Consider the following 21,620-nt stretch of genomic DNA (forward strand, 5'->3'; position numbering starts at 1 on the left):
GAGCAGAACAGTAGGTAGCTAAACCCATTTCATTTTTTCTATGTATTCAGAGTTAATAATGTGTACGCTGTAAGTTATAATTTGTTTGTCTGGTTTTTTTTAAAGTAATTTTCTGGCATTATTGATGGCTTTTTTGTTTTACATTTTTAAACAAGATATGCAATTTCCATTTTTTTCTCTTTACATTAAAATTGTCCATGTGTCTGCCATTAATTTTGACATTTTGGATCATCTGTGTTGTTTTGGGTTTCTCAGTAAGTGCTACAGGGTCTCAACTCCGAGTTCACAAAGCATTTTCAGACTTAATTTAAGATTTTACTCAAAATTCTTTGTCTTATTTAAACTGAAATAGAGCCCTTTTTAAACCTTTTGTTGTTTTAATATATCAAATACATCAATAAGAAACTAGGTGCAAAGTTTTATGTTTCTGGATCAAAGGTATATCTCATAAAAATGATTGAAAGTTGAGTATGAGAATGCTTTGTGAACTTGGGACTTTCAATAAAAGAAAAAACACAACCTGTTTCAAAATTGACTTTAAATATGAACTTTCGCTGTAATTGAAAATGATAGATTTTCAATATACCAGTATATAAAATAGAGACAGAAAGGAAAAATAGCTGATCGTTTGTCGTTATTATTGGCAGTGTGTTAGTGCTGGTCACTGCTGCAGTTGTTGTTTACATGGTGGTCATAGAAGTTCATGTAGCGGTTATTAGGTTAATAAGTTATGGTACTGCCATTAGCTAGGCTATATTTGTTTACTGTAGGCTTAAAGTCAGAGGGGATATTGACCACAGATTATTTGATCACTCACATACCAGACCTGGAAGATATCTAGGGTATTTCCATGTTATTTGTATGGTAATGAAAACATGGGTTGCCAGACAACAAAACAAAACCAATCATACAATCTCTTGTTTATATACAGAAATATGTTTATACGTGACAATAATAATGGAAATTTGTAAGTCAAGGATACAAAGTGATCACTAACATTATAATATGTTCAATAACATGTCAATAATAACTAAGTATTGTCAACCTGACATATATATACTTTTATTCTTCAATGACGTCATGTCATTTATTGTATGTCTTGACAAGCTCAAGCAAAACATGTAGACAAATAAACAAAAGTACTTTCTTTATGCATTTTTAACCTTTATTTTTTTCTATATTAACAATACTACGATTTCAACATCTATATATATATATGGTAACTATAGCCAATTAAAACCACAGTGTTACTATGTAAATATGTATAAATATTAAAATATACTATACTGTTCATCTTTATACAATGACATTATTTATGAATAGTCCCAGACAGACAAAAAGTACTTTAAAAATGTTATTAAACCAGTGTTGAAATCAGTTTGTTTCGGCATACCTTTTATCTTTTCATCATTTACCGTGAAACAAAGTAGTGCAGCTTTACGGTTGTTCTAATATTTCGGATATATATATATATATATATATAAGTTTAACAGGTGCCCTTTCGGCAGGCTTGATAATATACAACATAATGCTAAGTCATTTATAACCAGAGATATATACACGCAGACAATATTCATTTATCAAATTGAAGTAAAGAAACCGGTCTTATTTTTATTTGCTTGTACTTGTCACTTGATAATAGTTTCTAGGCATTCAATCAGTTTACTAGGTGTAATTGTGTAATTACATAATGGCGTACTTCACAGATTTGTCCCAACCCCGAGTTCATAAAGCTTTTTCAGACTTCAGTTAAGAATTTACTCAAAATTGTTGACCTTATTTTAACTACAATATAGCCCTTTATAAAACTTTTGTTGGTATAATGTATGAAATATATCAATAAGAAACTATGTGTAAAGTTTTGTGTTTCTAGATCAAAGATATTTCTCATAAACAGTGATTGAAAGTTGAGCAAATTCATAACTTAAGTCTAGAGAATGTTTTATGAACTCGAGGCCAGAACGGTTCTAGTTATTCTCTTCACAGTTAGACTTTAATATTGACATTCCTTGGTTTAAACAATTTTTTGATCTTAATTTGATCTGATCACAAACTAGATTTGATGGGTTGGTTCGACAGTCACTTTTTATTTCTATCTAAGGAAGAGAGAGATAGAGAGAGAAATGGGGTTCAACTCCACTCGACACAAACTAGGTCATTTCGGGACTAACATATGGTTTAATTCTATTTCAATAATTCGCTTGCGCGTAGGGATCTTTAACAGTGGGAGGAAACCGGGGGACCCGGAGAAAACCCACAAGGTTGGACGGGCGATGCTACTCCTTGTCAGTACAAATGGGGAATCAGAACCACACCAGTTGACTCAATGACAGACCTCATAAAACAACATGCACACGCTAACAATTCGGCCATCCAACCCCCCTCCCAGGCCTAAGGAATCTACAGATTGTGTGACGTCATTTGCATTAGTGTTTTCCCAAATTCACATCTGTTCATCTCCTATCCTTCCACACCAATCTTTGTATTAGAAAGTTGAATAGCTGGAAAATTTGGTAAAATGTTGATTTTTTTCACAGCTAATTATGTTGAAAGTGTGTATGTTATTATATTAACGACACAGCAGACGATGCTACATGTGGGGCTAACGGACGATACCTCATGATGTGTTGATCGCCTTTCTCTAAATCAACTATTTCTTCACTGAAACAAAAAAAAGATACATTATGCAAGAGCTAAATCAACTATTTCTTCACTGAAACGGAAAAAAAATAAAATAAAATTTTTTTTTTAAAGATACATTATGCAAGAGCTAATGGATGGTCGAATGGTTAGCTATGCTCGTTGTACCATAAGGTCTTACATTGAGTCAACTAACATGGTTTCCATTCGGGGGGTTGGATGGCTGAATGGTTAGCGTGCGCGCGCTGTATCATAAAGTCTGTCATTGAGTCGACTGGCGTGGTTTCAAATCCCCGGTTGTACGTGGCAAGGAGTAGGGTCGCCTGTCCAACCTCGTGGGTTTTCTCTGGGTCCTCCGGTTTCCACCCACTTCTAAAGACCCTTACGCACAAGCGAATTATTGAAATAAAATTGAACCATATGTTGATCCCGAAATGATCTAGTTTGTGTCCAGTGGATGTTAAAACCCCATTTCTCTTTCTTTCTCGTTCTTGAAACATTAAACACGACCTTTTGGCAACTTGTTCTAACCACATACAAATAACACAAGAACACTACGTGAAATATACGTGCTGTGGTTATTTTGGTAAAGTGTATCAATGAATTACGATTCTAAAAAGAGATGAAATACATCAAGCTTTGGCTTCCTATCAACATAAATAAAGAAATAAATACTTCATTCTAGAATAAAGTACATAGAAAAAAAGAACTAGGATATATTTGTAAAATTTAGAACAAAATTTCTCATTAACGGCACGTGTCAAGGTTAGGAAGGGGCCATAAATAAAAAAAATAGTAAATCATGCAGCAACAAGTTGGCTTAATGCAGGGATCGAGGGTCAATGATGACAACTAAGAGAGAGAAATGGGGCTTAACCTCCACTCGACACAAACTAGGTGATTTCGGGACTAACATATGGTTCAATTTTATTTCAATAATTCGCTTGCTTGTAGGGGTCTTTAGCAATGCGAGGAAACCGGAGGACCCAGAGAAAACCAACAAGGTTGGACAGGCTACCCAACTCCTTGTCACGTACAATGTCAGACTTTATGATACAGCGCGCACATGCTAACCATTCAGCCATCCAACACCCCATGATAACTAAGGCCATGGGTGTTTTAGGTACAGGAGAATAATACATTGTAGTTAAAAACTAGATCAAGTTGGATCATACCACTTTATCAACTATGGAATGTATTTATATTATTGAACTTTCACCCCTCTCTCATGCATTTTATTACTGATAATGCCAAATTTGGTAACAAAACCAGTTACATTTGGTTTAAACAGGACAGTGTGTTTAATCTTGTGTGTATTAAATGGCTGATCACAAATATTTTCCCATTTTGGTCTCTCCAAAGCATCTACAGTAATTTCACACAAGATTACAATATAATAAAAATAATTGATGTTAAAGGGACAATAACACTCTTGCTGGCTTGACAGCTCCAGAAAATAAAAAAATAGCCTTATTCTAAGTATTAGATGTGATATAGTGTCTTACCTGATGTGTTAATTATCCATTACATCCTATTTTACTTGTCCAGAGGGTTCAAAAATATTTTTAAATCCAAGTCACATTTGAAAAGCTTTACGTCAGGCTTTTCAAATCATTTAGTTGAATTTTTCCAATTTTTTAAATTAGGTGTGTTAAGATGAAATTTGTATCATCAATTAATTGGAATATTGTAAAATAGTACAATTTGTTGACTAGAATAAAGATTGGGACATATTATTTAGTTACAACAAGAGTGGTATTGAGCCTTTAAACATACATTATTCAAGAGCTAAATCTGCCTATTGCAAGTCTTTCTTTAGGCTTCAGATGTTTTAGAAATTATTAATTAGACATTTATTTACATGACAAGCTCAAAATCAACTTTGTAGACCCTCGGATGGCGTGGAAACAGCTTGCATTTAAAACAGTCGTCCATTTAAAATTAAATTAAGAAATGGCTGACCAAGCTAACGTTTACCGGAGACTTCTGATGAAAGGCCTACCAAGCGAGGGTACCATAGCCATTGAGAATGTGTGGGTGGAGTTATTGTCTTGTCTATCAAACGATCCACAAAAATCGTCGACGGTGCAGACACAATTGATGCTTATTTCTAGTCCAAACTTCCAACAGAGACAATTCCATTTAGAATAAAGTAATTTAACTGAAATTTTCAATATTTTCTTTCTTTCATCATCTTTTTTTGAATTATTAAAGCAAGAATAGCCAACTCTTTATTAAACTCGTAACTAATGTATCTTTAATCTAAGAATATCAACATATGCTTTTATTTCTGAATTTTTACACCAAAAGTGCACATTTAAGTGCACAAAGGATATCTTTCCAAGGTAGGCTGTCTAATATCTCTACATTATTTCTGAAACTAAGAATTTATATTTTTTTCAGGTGAATTTATTTGTGCACTTTCTGGAAGTGCCAGATGGCCTTTCATTTTATATATATATTTTTTTATACATATATATATACACACACCTCCCAGGTTACCAATATAAATCATGTCATGTCAGAATGATCCATTAATGTAGGTCAAGTTGGAATAAACCATTCTCAACCTAAGTAGATAAATAGATCATATTGGACTCTACCACTCTTAACATATCAGCTGTTTATATATTATGTTTATACAAAAATAAAAAAAATTCTTTGTTTAACCTTGAGCTATGGATCTCGTTATGTATAATATAAGTGAAAAGTGGTTATTCAATTACAGTTTGTATGTCAATAGATGGCCGTTATCTTGATACGATTGTATTAATCGGCATCATATTGCTGCTAAAGATCAAGTACAAAAATAAATGTAACTAATTTTCATCAACCTTAAAGATACATTATGGGAGATTCGATAACGAGTTGGCAGTTCTCACTATAATAGTTAAAAACTAGATAATATAAAGGCAATTTGCTGAAAATTTCATTCAAATTGATCCACTTTGAATTGAGAACTAAGCGATTGAAATTTCCGCCTAGCCTTGATCATCATTACTAAAGTCGGTATGATAAACAGCATAGTCTCAATTATCTATTTAATCGTTAAATCGTGAAGGAAAGTTATGCAGTAAATCGGCTCATAATCCATTAAAGATCGCAGGCTAGCGATGCCATCTACAGTTGATTATGGTCTGGATAGGTTAATTGATGTCTAACTAATTAATAATATAGATAACATTTCAAGCCTAAAGAAAGACCTGCAATAGACAGATTTAGCTCTTGCATAATGTATGTTTAAAGGAGCTAAATCGCTAATATTTAAGACCTAGAAATTGAAACAAATGTGTTGCAACGCATATTATAATGTAATATGCATGTATATAAACTGATTTTCATTCAATTGTTTCCGTTTTTACTCTTAATTTCAAAAAAGTTATGTTTGGAAAATTACGCCAGAAGTCTCAATCGAATTGCAATCTCTAGCGTCTGGTTATTCCAGTCTATGTGCATGCTCTCCAGATAAGAATATGGCGTCACCGTTTGACATGACTTGTGGAATATGTCTAGTCCCGTTCTTCGAGTCCCTTGTTACAAATAGCGCTGAAAAGCAATCGTGTACCAATGGTAAAATGTTTATTTTGTCTCAAATATTTGATATCAGAAGCCCATCTTGTCCCGGTCAGACCACAACATCAATGTTGATTTAAATTGACAAATAATTTGTGTTTTCAGTGTCAAAGATTTTGGATGCTATTGAGTTAGAGACTTAGCTACTTTAAACATTAATGATGTCGAAGACTCTGAATGCTATTGAGTTAGAGACTTGTCTACTTTAAACATACATTATCAGGGCTAGAAATTCGTCATTTTTTGCAAGAATCTAAGAGAATTCTCATATATGGAATCTGCGCGAATCTTTCGACTCTTAATTAATAATACTGTCTAAAAAACAAAATTGTGTTTATTGTGATAATCTAAAACACCAAAATACAACAACAATGATAAAAATAAAACAATCAGATGGAGTTTTTGGTAAACACTTAAATAGTGTCAAAAGTAATATCCAGAAAATGCCGTAGTCAAAATAAGCTGATACAGCACCATGGCATTTCTTCATAGCACAATTTGTAGTCTTTTGTCCATCACGCAACTAGTCACGTAACTTGCAAAAGTTTTTATTCATTCGTCGATGATAGACAAACTGCACAATGATCACGTGACAAAATAAACTTCGGTACGACTATGATATAGCCTTCAATAATATTTTTAAAATTAAGTCTCTGTCAGCATGTATATAAAATAAAAAATCATAACGGTAAACGCTATTTAGAACTGGTTTATTGACCTAATTCCAACCAATATGTCACGTGTCATTGGAATTCGACATTTGAGATTCTGTTGGGAAAATATCCAGTTTCTCTGTGTATTCGGTGTTCTATCAGGGGATTATATTCAATGCAAATTTAAATTTAACTAACAACTGGTCCGTGAATCCATCAATGTATGATCCAGTTATTATTTTAATACCTGGAATTCACACGGACGGAGCGTGGAAGATGCGCGATTCGCAAACCATGCCGAGATCGTCTTCATTCACCACAGGCGTATTTTACTGAACCTAGTATGAATTATCAGCTTGTTTTGTTTTTTTACCGGATTATCAAAATCACCGTTAAATGTGTTAAATGTGCTAATTACTCGGATTATGAACCACATATGGCAGATTCGCACTAAGGTATGACTGTTGTTGTAGCCGACACTTCTTTATTAACAAGTCATAATTAGACAAAAGGCAAGTAGGTTGATTTATGATACCATGTGGCCGATTCATTGTTTTACCAATCGGCTAGATTAAACATCAATCGGCTAAATCCCACAATTAACCGTGACTGACATTCAACAGTTGGAGTCGAGAATTCTCCGAGATTTTTTTTTTTTTTTAAGAAAAATTTTACGCGAATCCTTATAGATTCGCAGCGTAAGCTCTTGCGAGAATCCTTGCGCGAATCAGATTCGGAGATTCGCGTGAATTTCTAGCCCTGATTATGCAAGAGCTAAATCTGCCCATTGCAGGTATTTCGTTAGGCTCAAGATGTTATAGAAATTATTAATTAGACCTTTATTTACACGACAAGCTCACAATCAACTCCGTACGTAACTAACGTACGAAAATTAATTGGAGGCTAGCTTTTTTTTCGCACGTACACAGTGAATGGCCATTTTGCTCAGTAATCCCAGCCAGAATTTGGCTATTTTCTAAATTTGCGTTAAAGTTTAAAATGTTTGTTTTAGAACTGAAACACATTAACTATTATTAGTCAATCCCAACGCTAAAAACATCAACAGAATTGATTGTGTATATCTGAAATAGACCCGACCGACGCACAAAATAGTGCAATATGGCGGCCTCCCTGAACAACCCTCGCAGACGCTGTCATTGAAGACAACGTCAATTCTATGAGTTGTAGATGTTATTTTTGTGAAAAATCATTGGAAGAAGAGAGAACATGTTGGGACTGTACGAATTATATGATCTTTATGGGTGCAAAGGACACAATGCTGAAGATAAACCTATTGTTTACAATGTTGACCTCATGACCCATCAATAAATGGCGGACCAAGCTAACGTTTACCGTTAGTCGCTGATGTCACTACCAGAAACTGGTGATGAAAGGCCTGCCAAGCGAGGCTACCATAGCCATTGAGCATGTTACTTGATAATCGAGAATATGTGGGTGGAGTTATCGTCTGTCAATCAAACGATCCCCAATTCTCATAGACAGTGCAGACACAACTAATGTCTATTTCTAGTCCAAACTTCTAACAGTGACAATTCCATTAATAACAAAGTTTTTTGACTGAAATTTTCAACATTTTCTTTTTTATCATCTATTTTTGAATTATTATATGAATAATTTAATTAAACACACACACACTCTCTCTCTCTCCTAACCACATCAGATGCGTTTCTCTCTCTCTCTTATAAAAGATGCATTATGTTAGTTCAAAATAAATAATCAAACATGAATATGAGATTTCAGTCAAATCTCTCTCTCTCTCTCTCTCTCTCTCTCTTTCTCTCTCTTCAGATGGGTTTCTCTCTCTCCTAACCACATCAGATGTGGTTTGTTTTGTTTTTTCTTGTACTAAGGTATAAGTTGTTTATATATAAATCACCTACTTACCCAGTATCTAATGTTTCTTCTTCTATTAAAATACCTTGTGTGTCTTCATTCACCCGTAAAAATATATAGTTATCTAGATTTGGCTGTATTACTGAAAAAAAGACAAATAACATCTAAATATATATATGACCTTCCTTATTGTTGGGGTTTTATTTATATACATATATTAGATATATATGTACAACATGGTTTTTCTGCAGGGAAACATATTTGGCAGACAAAATGCAAACTCTACTCTAGTGCATCACGGTTTCTCCATCAAAAAACATCAAATGACGTCACTATGACGTTGATAATGACACCTTAAATAATGGCACTATTTCAAGACATGTTTTTGTCTTTCATAGAAGACCATGCCTTTAAATAACTTGTTTTATGAGTTGTGATATATTTGTGGTGATATGTAACATTTTTATCTGTATTTCGGTTTTGATTTATTAATTGCCGTCTGTTAAATGTCATTCCCAGTTTTTTATGAGAATATCAAATTTTCCACAATGCAATGGGCTTCTTTTTGTCTCACTAATGTACGAGGGCTGACTGAAAAGTTCTAAGCCTAAAAAGGATAGATCAGTTGGGTTGATACGACAGTTTTCGCTAATATAGTTAAAAATAAATAATGAAAAAAGAATATGCTAAAAATTTCAGTCAAATTACTTCACTATGAGCCTAGCTATTAGCAATACAATTATAGGCTAGCCTCAATTGTCATTACTACCGTTTTACGATAATAAACAATGTCTCAATTATTCATTTTTACCATAACCTCATCCACCACAAAACATATTCAAATCCACTAAACATCACAGGCATCCGATGGCATCAAGAGTTTGTCATGGTCTGTACAAATCGGCCCCGTTTGTCGCGACGCAGGAGCGCCATCACGTAGTGATCTCTAAAACTATTATGGCCACATCCGCCTTCATTTCTATCGGGTTTGGAGCTCAAAGTACGGCAATAAACTCGCTCTAACTTGACTGAATGAAAAATCTAACAAACTTTCGACTTTGTGGAATAACAATCTATAATTCTAGTGATCTTTTTTTGGAAAATCTTATCGGATTCCTGAGAACAGATGTAGGCCTATTTTCTTCATGATCACCATCAAAACATTGAAGAATCCATTATGTCGTAAATTTTATGTTAATTAGATTGCCATTACTTAGATTTTCCTTTTTCTCACTGTTTTATTGTCGATTTGGGATGATACGAATATTTAGTATATATTAAAGACGTCTCTATTCATTTGACCTCATTTGACGTTTAAACATAATGTACATGAATTTTAGGTACTATTTTTTTTTTGCGGATGAATACAGCGGTTCTGTATTGTATTCTGTTGTAGACTGTGAAAATTTTGGATCCATGTGTCGACGCTTTAAATCACATGGATCCATTAAACCTTCTAACTGTTTAATTCCATTTTTTTCATTGAAGATTCTTATATGACAAATCTTTCCTTACACTAGAAACGTAATCACTGGGTAAGTTAATTAATGCTTAATTAAAAATTTAGATAACATTTCAGGGCTAAAGAAAGACCTGCAATATGTAGATTTAGCTCTTGCATAATGCATGTTTATGTCAGCTGAAAATGCTTTGTGGACTCAGGGGACCGGATATTCATTTTAGAGATTCAACTGTAATTTGCAATGGATTAACAATGCCTCAAATGTATTTCAGAGACTTTCAAAATTTAAATTTTAGCGTTGATTCATCTGTGAAAAATTAAGACATTGTCCATTGTCTGAAGAAAGCATGCTTGGAATCGGCCACTTTTATAATATATTTTCATAAACATGCAAGTATATATAATGTACCGATGTACTGGTAATGTAGTACATAAATGTAGTACATAAGAGTAAGATAAATGGTGTAATGCAACACAGCGGAAATTATATTTGTGAAAAATACAAAATATTCAGAATATTTACTTTATGCATGTGTTTTTTTAAAGGTTTTTTTTATAAAACACATTATAACAAGGTTCACATTAATTTATTTCACGTTTCCTTTAAAGGGATAATAACACTCTGGCTGGCTTGACAGCTCCAGAAAATATAAAATAGCCTTATTCTAAGTACTAGATGTGTTAGTGTCTTGCCTGTTGTGTAAATTATCCATTAAGTCCTATTTTACTTGTCCTGAGGGTTCAAAAATATTTTTAAATCCAAGTCACATTTGAAAAGCTTTACGTCAGGCTTTTCAGATCATTTAGTTGAATTTTTCCAATTTTTTAAATTAGGTGTGTTAAGATGAAATTTATATCACCAATTTATTGGAATATTGTAAAATAGTACAATTTGTTGACTAGAATAAAGATTGGGACATATTATTCAGTTACCAGAAGAGTGGTATTAAGAATGAATCCGCGAGAAAACCATGCAAAATTCGAAAAAAAACGCCAAAGTACCAGGTTTGAAATTTTTAACCATACTCTGGTTATTGGACCACCTAAGCATTGCTCTAAATATGGTGATGTCCCATAGCCCAAAACCTACCCTGGGGCCTACAGCTGGAACAGTAGTTTTTCACTCGAAAATAGCTATTTTTTCATTGAATTTTCATTGAAAATAGCAAATATTTGAAATATCGCTGTTCATAAAGTATGTTATGTTGGGTAGTTGTCATGCTCTCATTGCAAAGGCTATCATTCCGACTTTCTAACATGGGCACCATTTTTATCAAATGTTGTCTTATGGGGGTTTCAGAGCTCAGTGAAAATGGCATATCTTGTAAGACGCAAAATACAGCTTTCCCAAAAATCCTTGTAGTACCCCCTTTGCAGGTATATCATAGATTCTCATACAGTCGTTGTGAAGTTCATAGCATGCTTTATCAAAATAAAAAATAAAATTGGATGCAACGCAATAGTGTGGTGAGCAGTGGCGTCCGTAAACATGTGAAAATCGGATCTTTATGATATATTCCTTCCCTGTTGCTTTCCTATTTCAGGCCGTTTATTTCAGCTTCATTCCATCTCTCGCATTTCCTGAGTATTAAAAACGGTGTCATCAGTGCCTACAAGACGCGTGCTGATCAGTGAAGTTTGGACTCCAGTCATGCAAGAGCCTCTCCTTTCGGAAAATCGAAATTTCTAAAAACATGTCAAATTTGGGCCTAAAATGCGCTTTTTCGGCCCTATGCCCATCCATGGAGTGTGGGTTATGTAGCGCATATCCAAGTGAAAGGACTATAGTAACGCTAGGCAGTTGTAAAAAGGACATTACAGGTCATTTAAGAAGATTACACCTTCCCAAACATGATCTTCAAACTGACTGCTCAAAAACTATATGCCCAGCTCATAGATGCAAGTTGGGTCTGAGCTGGCAGCCATCCAGACTGTGTAAATATCCAGAACATCCACGCGACAACAAGAAACGGAAGATATGTGGCCATATTAAACTGTTGATGTCGATTGAAATACATAAGAAGTGGAATGTAATCGTGCCAGTAGGATCAGGTTATCATGGGTCTTGTGTCCACTATTTTCCGTTGCCGACATGACTTTGTGTCATGGACACTGTATAAAATTCAATAGTATGATCTCTAACCTATTTTCGTTCCTTAGTGCTGCCGCCCCTCAATTGCTGCATTTTATTTTGCTAATGAGTCTAGTCAGAGGGCAGTGAGACTACGATGGAATCCAAATTGTTTTCGTTGTCCTAGCTAGACTCCCAGGTACCCGCAATACGCGGTGTCTATTTATCTATAAGATAAATTTTTGTTCTTTTGTGCCATGTTCTCCCTGTCAAATTTTGCATTGTGATTTTTGTTAGGATGAGTCTAGTATAGGGATGTGGGTATCCACATTGTTCTCGCTGTCCTAGCTCTATAGAATCATGGGTACCCTTGGACAATTTCAGCCAATGAAAACCTCAGGTTTTCGTCCCATCCAAATGACTTGTCAGGCCCTCCGTCCTGCATCACTGAAAAGGGGGACCCACACCTGGGACAAAAAAACGAGGTCCGATGTACACATTGGCTTGCCCGTAAAAGATCGCTTGACAGTTGGAATTCTGTGTAAGAGTAGGCCGTAGTGCCGTAGTCCAAGCAAAATTTCTTTTCATTTCAATTTAACGTTCACAGTATTGTAGTTTATGAGGGATTCAAAATCCCCTAGGTTATTTTGACTTTGTGTGGGGAAAAGGAAAATATACAGTTACAATGTATTTTGTTTACAAAGGTCGTGTCCGATTTCAGTATATGCTGACATCTATATTAATTATTTTACCATGGGTAGGAAGGTTATACCAAGTTCATTTGTTTCGTTATAAACAGCTACAACAGGGAACAAAAAAATCGAAGTCCTGTGTACATATAGGTTGGTCTCTATCATTCAGAATAATATGGGTGGGTTGTCAACTTTTGAGAATAAGTAGGCCATTGGCTAGATTATCCTGTCTGTTACATTACATTGACAACGGTCCCATGCCCTCTGTACGGTGAAGTTTAGGAGGTTCTGGGTGACCGAACCAAGACTACACATTGGCATGCAAGCATACTGGTAGTAATAGAGCCCATTACAGTGTAGAGTAGGGCCAAATATCCCTCACTGTGCACTGCATGGCTGATTAGCCCAGTAGGAGTAGGATGTTATACTCCATTTCATTTCATTTCATTTCATTCACAGACAGATAGGCACCATTGATATACAATATCTTTTTAATAATTTGAATTAACAAGATATGAAAAGCTAATCTTTCTATTCATTCATATAAAGTACCATGTTTATCTGAATAAATCAGGGTGGGTGGATGACTGAATGGTTTAAGGTGCGCGCCGTAACATAAGGTCTGTCATTGAGTCAACTGGCGTGGTTTCGATTCTCCGCTTGTATGTGATGAGTAAGGTCACCCGTCCAACTTCATGGGTTTTCTCCAGGTCCTCCGGTTTCCTCCCAATGATTCCCCGGGTGTACGTGACAAGGAGTAGAGTTGCCTGTGGTGTTTATTAGTTATATACAGTATATGTTGATGATAAAAGGTAATTTATCTACTGTATTTAACTAGAGTAGTCATGTGTGTAATAGAATATATATACCATGGTTCACTGATGTCTTTCTTGTCTATTCTATTTTAACCGATGTACTCACTTGTGTATGAACGCAGCAACATGTGACAATAACAATTTCCAAAGAAAATATAAAGGATGATCATCCACAAAAATGAAATCTTTTTCTGGATAATTAACACCGTTCGACTTTCAGGGAATGTAGCTCGTCAACGCGTGTTCTCTAAGTATCAGAAATGAATACAGATTCTTGGAATGGATCTTCAACACTTTATTTCAGGAGCAAATAATTAACAGCAACAATTTAACAACTTATAATTCCATATATATCGGACCTTCAACTAGTATGTTCCCTAAGCTGGTCTCTCCAACTAATGTCATCATCTAACATACATTTGTCTATTTATACAAATCAGTTACATGTACTTAGAAAGTGTTGACATAAACATATAATTATTGAAGGATTAAGATTAAAGGCATTTAAAACAATAGTTAGATGAGACTTAACAGATCAACCACTTTAGTTTCCAGCCTGTCATAATTTGACTGACAGGTTAATTGCTGCCTGCCTCTAATGACTAACCAAGCATTAATGAAAATTAAAATATAGATTTGAAATTTAAAACAGAATTGAAAAATAAAAAAATAACATATGACCTAGACATCGGTCATATAATGATGGCTTTCCTTTCAGTAGTCAATGGGTTAATGCGTGCACATAGATAATCAGCTCTGTCATTGAATGAGAGCCGTAGTTTCGATTCACCGCTTGTATGTCTGTCCAACCTTCCACTGCTGAAGACCTCTATGTGCAAGTGAATTATTGAAATAAAACTCTCTCTCTGGTTTTGCGTGACAAAGAGTAGGGTCGTGACAAGGAATAGAGATGTGACAAGAAGTAGGGCCGCCTGTCCAATCTCATGGGTTTTCACCGGGTCCTCCGGTTTCCTCCCACTGCTGAAGACCTCTACACACAAGCTAAATATTGAAATAAAACTAAACCATGTTAGTCCCAATAGTTTGTGTCGAGTAGATGTTAACCCAATTCACATCTCTCTATTATGCACTTGAGTGGGTGGGTATTACTAGGGTATTTTACGACATATAAAAAAACATTAACTCTAGATGACTATCAGAAATGAAATGAAATGAAATGGGGTTTAACGTCCTAATGTTCTGCTCCTAACCTGGGCTAATGAAGACGGGCATACGCCATATAGTGTGCTATGAGGGAAATTTTGCCCGGGCAGCGGCACGATCGCCTACTCTTATATCGAATTCCAACTGCCAAGGGATCTTTTACGTGCATTCCAATGTATACACAGGACCTCGGTTTTTCCGTCTCATCCGAAGGACTAGACAGCTGTCCTTGTCAGGCCCTCCATTCTGCACCACTGACAAGGGGAAACCACGTCGGAAAATCCAGATGAACTTTCTCGGCCAATGCAGGGATCGAACACCCGACCTCTAGGCTAGCGAGCCAGCGTCTTAACTAACTAGCCACCATGGCTCCTAGATGACTATCAAGTATAATATTAAGGATACATTCCCGGGTACAAACTGGGTGATTTGATGATATATTTGGACTAAAAACATATTCAAACTAATTAATTTATCATAATTTTGCTTCAAATCCTTCTCAAAACACTGCAATTGTCGGAGAATACCCTAGCTATAAAAAATCGATCAAAAGAGGTTATGTTTGCAGGGCTTGCCACGAGACGCGAGCAGTTGCTCGCGCTCGCGTAAATCTACATTTACGCGAGCGGTTAGTTGCTCGCGCAAAATTTTAAGAAAACCCTGTAAAAATAATCAAAATATTGACAAGTTTATTGCCGAAACTAACCCAACAATGTCAATAACGTCATAAATTTGTCTGTCAAACTGAGATTCACCCAGCTGCACGCGGCATTTCCTCCTTATATTTGATTGGCTAATGAAGTTACTTGCCACTTGTGTTACTAAAAATACACTTGAGACCTGAACAGCATGACTGGTTTTCCTACGAACACCAGTAACAAACGCGTCTAAAGTAAAGAATGTTTACAACCGGCATTTGGCATTCACGCTGACGCTAAATGAACACATTTCAAACTAATATTTATCGGTATTTCTTATTTTATCAGAACATCGGTTTTTATTCCATTGTGCAGTCGTATAATTTTCAATCTAAGCATAATAATGGCTAAAGTCCAAAGGAAACACGATCGCCCTATCCACATTTATGTCGTGGCCTGTGGGATGAAGAAATCCATACGGAAATTGGTTTTAAGAAGAGTATGACTGTCAAAAACAGAAAGCAATGGTCACACATGTTTACTGCAAACTCTGTGCCAGGAATAGCAATTTTCTTATGATTTTAAATTGAAACAATGTTTCAAAATGTGTGCTCACACACATATTTATTTGTGGCCGAACTGTGTTTGTGTCACGTGACTAACCTCTCTCGGTACTTAGTAACGCAAGCGAAGTCGGAAGATAATTCATTGCATATTTATTACAAAGATTGAAGCCTAATCAAATTTTCGGATCATCCACTGCCCGCGTCTTTTTCTGTGATTTTTATTTCAGAAAGTGTTGTACGTCAAATTCTTCATAAAGTTTAACAACATGAACATCAAACGCTCAATCTCCGCGTGCAACCTTCGACGTCACACGTGTAGACACTTCTAATCGTCGGGCTGTCGATTAGGGAAACCCTTACATTTTTGTCCTGTACGCGCTCCATGAGTGTTTTTCAGTGAATCCGGTATTTTTCTAGTAAGATTGGACATTTCTACTCTCCATATATACCAAAATTGCCATACTTTTATTGGAAATAACCACCCGATAAATACTTTTCTGGGAATGTAGCTTTAAATTTAAAGTTTGTTTTCTTTGGTATAAGACTTGATATTATGCTTCAATATGTAATTATCTTAAACAAACAATGTCTACCTTGATTTAGAGATTTTTAAGTGTAATATGACCACTGTCAACTAAACATGTTTTGAAGGTGTTTTGTTTATCAGAAATATGTGCTGAATAAAATGGATTTGAGAAACACTTTGAGCGGGTTTTATTTAATAATAATTTTTTTCAAAATGGCACCTTAAGTGGCCACTCAAATGACCAAAGTTTATTGTCCGATCTATCTAATGCATTATTTAGATTAGTGAAACAATTTCCGTTAATTATGGCTACAGTTACAGCCCTTGCCCACCCTGAATAAGGTTGGGTATGCTGTGTTGACATAAGATATCGCCCAATTTCTAATAACTAATGGAAGTATTATTCTTGATTATGAAATAAAATGAAAATGTCCGACAACTAAAATTTTGAAATCCTATCACTGGGTTAGGGCCTGCACTAACTAGGCAAATGAAATGGGTTTAACGTCTTACTGTTCTGCTCCGACTGGGTGAATGAATTCCTCCAGGTTAGCTAACCAGCGCCTTATACACTTACTGTATTATACAACTGTGGAAATTTGGTGAATTTTGAGTTTGATTTACCATTTTCATGTGTACGTATATTGCCGTCTCCCCTGTACGTCTGTTCTCATTTTGTTTGTGAACACTCTACAGGTCACAAATTTTATCTGATTTTAACAAAATGTGAAATATAGGTGTATCTCCAAAACATCTTGGTTCCTTTCGAAACTGGCATATATAGGACAATAACTTCATGGATTATGGCCCCCGATTCTACGAAAAATCACGTTTTTAGCTTGTGGACACACTAGAGGTCACAATTTATACAGTAAAAATATTTTTCTTCTTATTTACCTACAGCTTGTAGGTGACAAGGATAGGGTCGTCTGTCCAACCTTGCTCCGTGTCCTCCAGATTCCTCCCACCGCTAAAGACAAACAATTTATTGAAATAAAATCATATTAGTCCTGAAATGAACTAGTGGACGATTAACTCCATTTCTCTCCCTCTCAAACGTTGCCTGTCCAACCTTGTGGGTTTTCTCCGGGTCCTCCGGATTTCTCCCACCGCTAAAGACCCCTACGCGCAAGCGAATTATTGAAATAAAATTAAAACCATATGTTAGTCCCAAAATTACCTAGTTTGTGTCGAGTGGACTTTAAACCCCATTTCTTTCTCTCTCTCTCTCTCACGACAGTGCTTGTGGACGGCCTGGAAACCTATATTTTTTTGTTATTCAATTGTTTACGTCTATCATAAAATAATAGCCATGATAACAAATCAATACTGTTATGACTTTAATTTTCGTCAGACATTTATCAATGAGATTTTAAATTTCACGCGGTCCACTCATGACAGGGGATCATTTCAAGGTTATAACTCACATCCTTTCAGTACATGATGTTTACAACCCTACTCGACTTAAATAGAAAAAAAAAACATGTCCTTTATGACATTTCTGACATTTATGATTGATGTTTACTTGAAAGATCTGTGTCTTCAATGATAAACATATCAACTTTACACTACTATGATGAAACTTAAATTACACCACTTCCTTTACTCAAGATAAAAATCATAAAACCATATTACAATTAAATATTAAACATACATTAAATTTATGATGTATCGGTAAACAACCATGACTAAACTCAAATCAAATTACACCACTTCCTTTTCTCAACATAAAAGTCATAAAACCATGTTACAATTAAATATTAAACATTAATTATTCAAGAGCTAAATCTGCCTATTGCACGTCTTTCTTTAGGCCTAAATTGTTATCTAAATTATTAATTAAACATTAATTAAACATACATTATGCAAGAGATAAATCTGCCAATTGCACGTCTTTCTTTAGGCCTGAATTGTTATCTAAATGTTTAATTATACATTAATTAAACATACATTATGCAAGAGCTAAATCTCTCTATTGTAGGTCTTTCTTTAGGCCTTAAATGTTCTCTAAAATATTAGATATTAATTAACTTATCCAGGCCATAATTAACTCTTGATGTCATCGTACCGACTTTAGTAATGATGATTCAGAGTGGAGCAATTTGAATGAAATATTCAGCATATACCCTTTACATTATCTAGTTTTTAACTATTATAGCGAGAATTGTCAACTCTTTATCCTATCTCCCATAACTGTGAAACGTAACGGTACAACACAGGATTAACAACAGGATAGAAGAGTGTGAACATCTTTTTTTCAACGAAGTAGAAAAGGTTTTGGGTTGTTGTTGATTCCAATATACAGGAAGTCTTTAGCATGCGCTAACCATTCGGCCATCCCAAACTTAGGCTGCCTATCTACAGCTAGCTCCGGCTGAGAATAGGCCCTAACCTAATTAACCGACATTTTAATTCCTACATCAACGATTTTAGTCGAAAACACAGAGTATGCTTTTAGAAATTTTTAGAAGTATTTATTTCTCTTCTATTGTCATATTGAATGAAATTAAATATGTTTATTTAGCCATTGTGTGTATGAAAGATGTCAAACTAATCAGAGCCGAATCACAAAAAAGTTCCCTAATTATTCAATATGGCGGCACCTATGACAGATAATTTCACAGAGGCGGTTTTGTTTGCGAAAACAAATTTAGGAGTATTTAACCTTGTTTTGAAAGATAAACAGATTGAAACTCTAAAGACAGTTTACAATGGTAAAGAATTTATTGCAATATTACCCATAGCATATATTATATATCGCTTTTACGCGAGTGTCAGCGACATGGCGTATTTACATAAAACACACGTGCTTGGGTTATTTTTACTCTGTTGTCTAAACAAAATGGTGTCTAGTCGATAAGTCCCACCCAAAAATGATCACGTGAGCGTTTTAAATGGAGGGTAATCAGGGCAGTGTCACATTCTGGGAAGTATGACGTAGATGGGTCGCTGCGTGCAGTATGCCATTCGGCCATCCAACCAACCCCCCTCCCCCAGCTGGGTACATAAACCACACCAGTTGACTCAATGATAGACATTATGACCTAAAGCGCACACGTTAGACCATTGAGTAACTCGACCTCCCTGTGACGAGCAAGATATTCAGGACTCCCTGGGAATAGAAACCACACCAGTTGACTCAATGATTGACCTTCTGACCTAAAGCGGACACATTAGACCATTCAGCAACTTAACCTCCCTGTAACGACGAGCAAGAGATTCATGACTCCCTGGGAATAGAAACCATGCCAGTTGACTCAATGATTGACCTTCTGACGTAAAGCGGACACATTAGACCAAAGAGCAGCTCGACCTCACTGTAACAACGATCAGGAGATATCATCCTGACCTCATCCATCTATAGAATTCTATTTATATCAACAATCATTTCTCCTCATTAAATCCATACAAAATTATTCAATCAGGACATCAAAATTCTTTTACATTTATGTGAATAATCATTTCTCCTCATTAAGTCCGTACAAATTTATTCAAATACAACATCAAAAAGCTTTTATATTCTTAACTTTAAACTTCAATAAATATATTTCTAATCAGTCCACTAGCACGATTCAAAAGTTTAAAACTATTTATAGGTTGAAATTATTAGACGTGAGTAGAACAGATTCTATTCAATGAAACATTAACTGTCATTAATTCTTTATATGGGCAATAAAACGTGCACATGCTTGAAATGAGATAAACACAACATTGCAAGAGAACAAATATGGCCATCAGCATCTTTTTAAAGCATCAGAAACAATAACTTTAAATAAAATTGATAGGCAGGTCAGATAGGATTACCCTAAGCAGAAAATGCTCATCTTCAAACTCCATCAAGGCATTAACCTTATAAACACCTACACCAAGTTTAAACGTTCTAGCTCAATTAGAAGGAGAGTTATTGTGTCCCAAAAAGTGTGACTGACACACGGACAGACAGACAAACCCATTTTAATAGTCCCCTACAAAAAGCAATTTTGCTTACAGTCAGGGGCCATAATCCACAACGTTACTGTCCGACATGGGTCAATATCGAAAGGAACCAAGATCTTTGGAATATATATATTTTAAGTTTCATCAACATCTGATAACAATTGTGTCCAAAAACAAAATGTGAACAGACAGACAGGGGTGACAACGATATATGTCGACATTAAAATGTGGGCGTATAAAAAATATTGATAGTTTACAAGGTATTAACCACAGAAGCAGTAATATGATTTCAATAGGTTTCCTCCTTATGACAAGATAGCAAGCCAACATTGAGTCTAATGTCCCCTACCTCAATCTCAAAATAGAGTGAGAGAGAGAAATGGATTTTAACGTCCACTCGACACAAACTAGGTCATTTCGGGACTAACATATGGTTTAATTTTATTTCAATAATTCGCTTGCGCGTAGGGGTCTTTAGCAGTGGGAGGAAACCGGAGGACCCGGAGAAAACCCACGAGGTTGGACAGGCGACCCTACTCCTTGCCACGTACAACCGGGGATTCGAAACCACGCCAGTTGACTCAATGACAGACTTTATGATACAGCGTGCACACGCTAACCATTCAGCCATCCAACCCCCCAAAATCTCCAAATAAATAGATGACACATATTAATTAATTGCACATTTATCTCTTTGTAAAGCAAGGAGCAATCAAACTTTGGCTAGGTAGAAATGCTTGTGATTGAACTTTGTCCAGATTTTGATGTAGTGAAAAAAACACCAAGTTTCATCACTCTCACTCAATTAGAATCAAAGTTATCATGTCCCAAAGCATTGATCAATCAAATTGCTTATCTCTGCCTAGCCCAAGCATAAAATGCTCATGATCGAACTCCATCAAGGCAAAAACCCTAGCAAGTCTCAAAATTACTGAACCGTACAGCATTTACATGGAAGATACTCGATTGAACGTTCCGGAATTGAATTATCCCAATCCTGAAAATAGTGACAATCGAGTGAAATCGGGAA

At 35.4% G+C, this 21,620-nt stretch overlaps 1 protein-coding gene across 2 annotated transcripts in view; it reads right to left on the reverse strand.

Annotated features, from left to right (window-relative positions):
- Nucleotides 1–553: 553 nt before the first annotated feature.
- The window catches only part of LOC126815955 (DNA replication complex GINS protein SLD5), a 36,267-nt gene continuing 15,200 nt past the window's right edge, over nt 554–21,620 (reverse strand). The window contains exons 6-7 of one of the 2 annotated variants that reach the window (XM_056099753.1): nt 8,772–8,862; nt 554–2,661 (exon numbers count right to left, since the gene is read on the reverse strand). In XM_056099753.1, coding sequence (XP_055955728.1) covers nt 2,565–2,661; nt 8,772–8,862 — 188 coding nt within the window. In that variant the 3' untranslated portion in view covers nt 554–2,564. The remainder of the gene's footprint in view (nt 2,662–8,771; nt 8,863–21,620) is intronic. The other variant, XM_050542080.2, reaches the window with a different exon arrangement.

Source organism: Patella vulgata, chromosome 3, assembly GCF_932274485.2.
Source record: "Patella vulgata chromosome 3, xgPatVulg1.2, whole genome shotgun sequence".
NCBI lineage: Eukaryota > Metazoa > Mollusca > Gastropoda > Patellidae > Patella > Patella vulgata.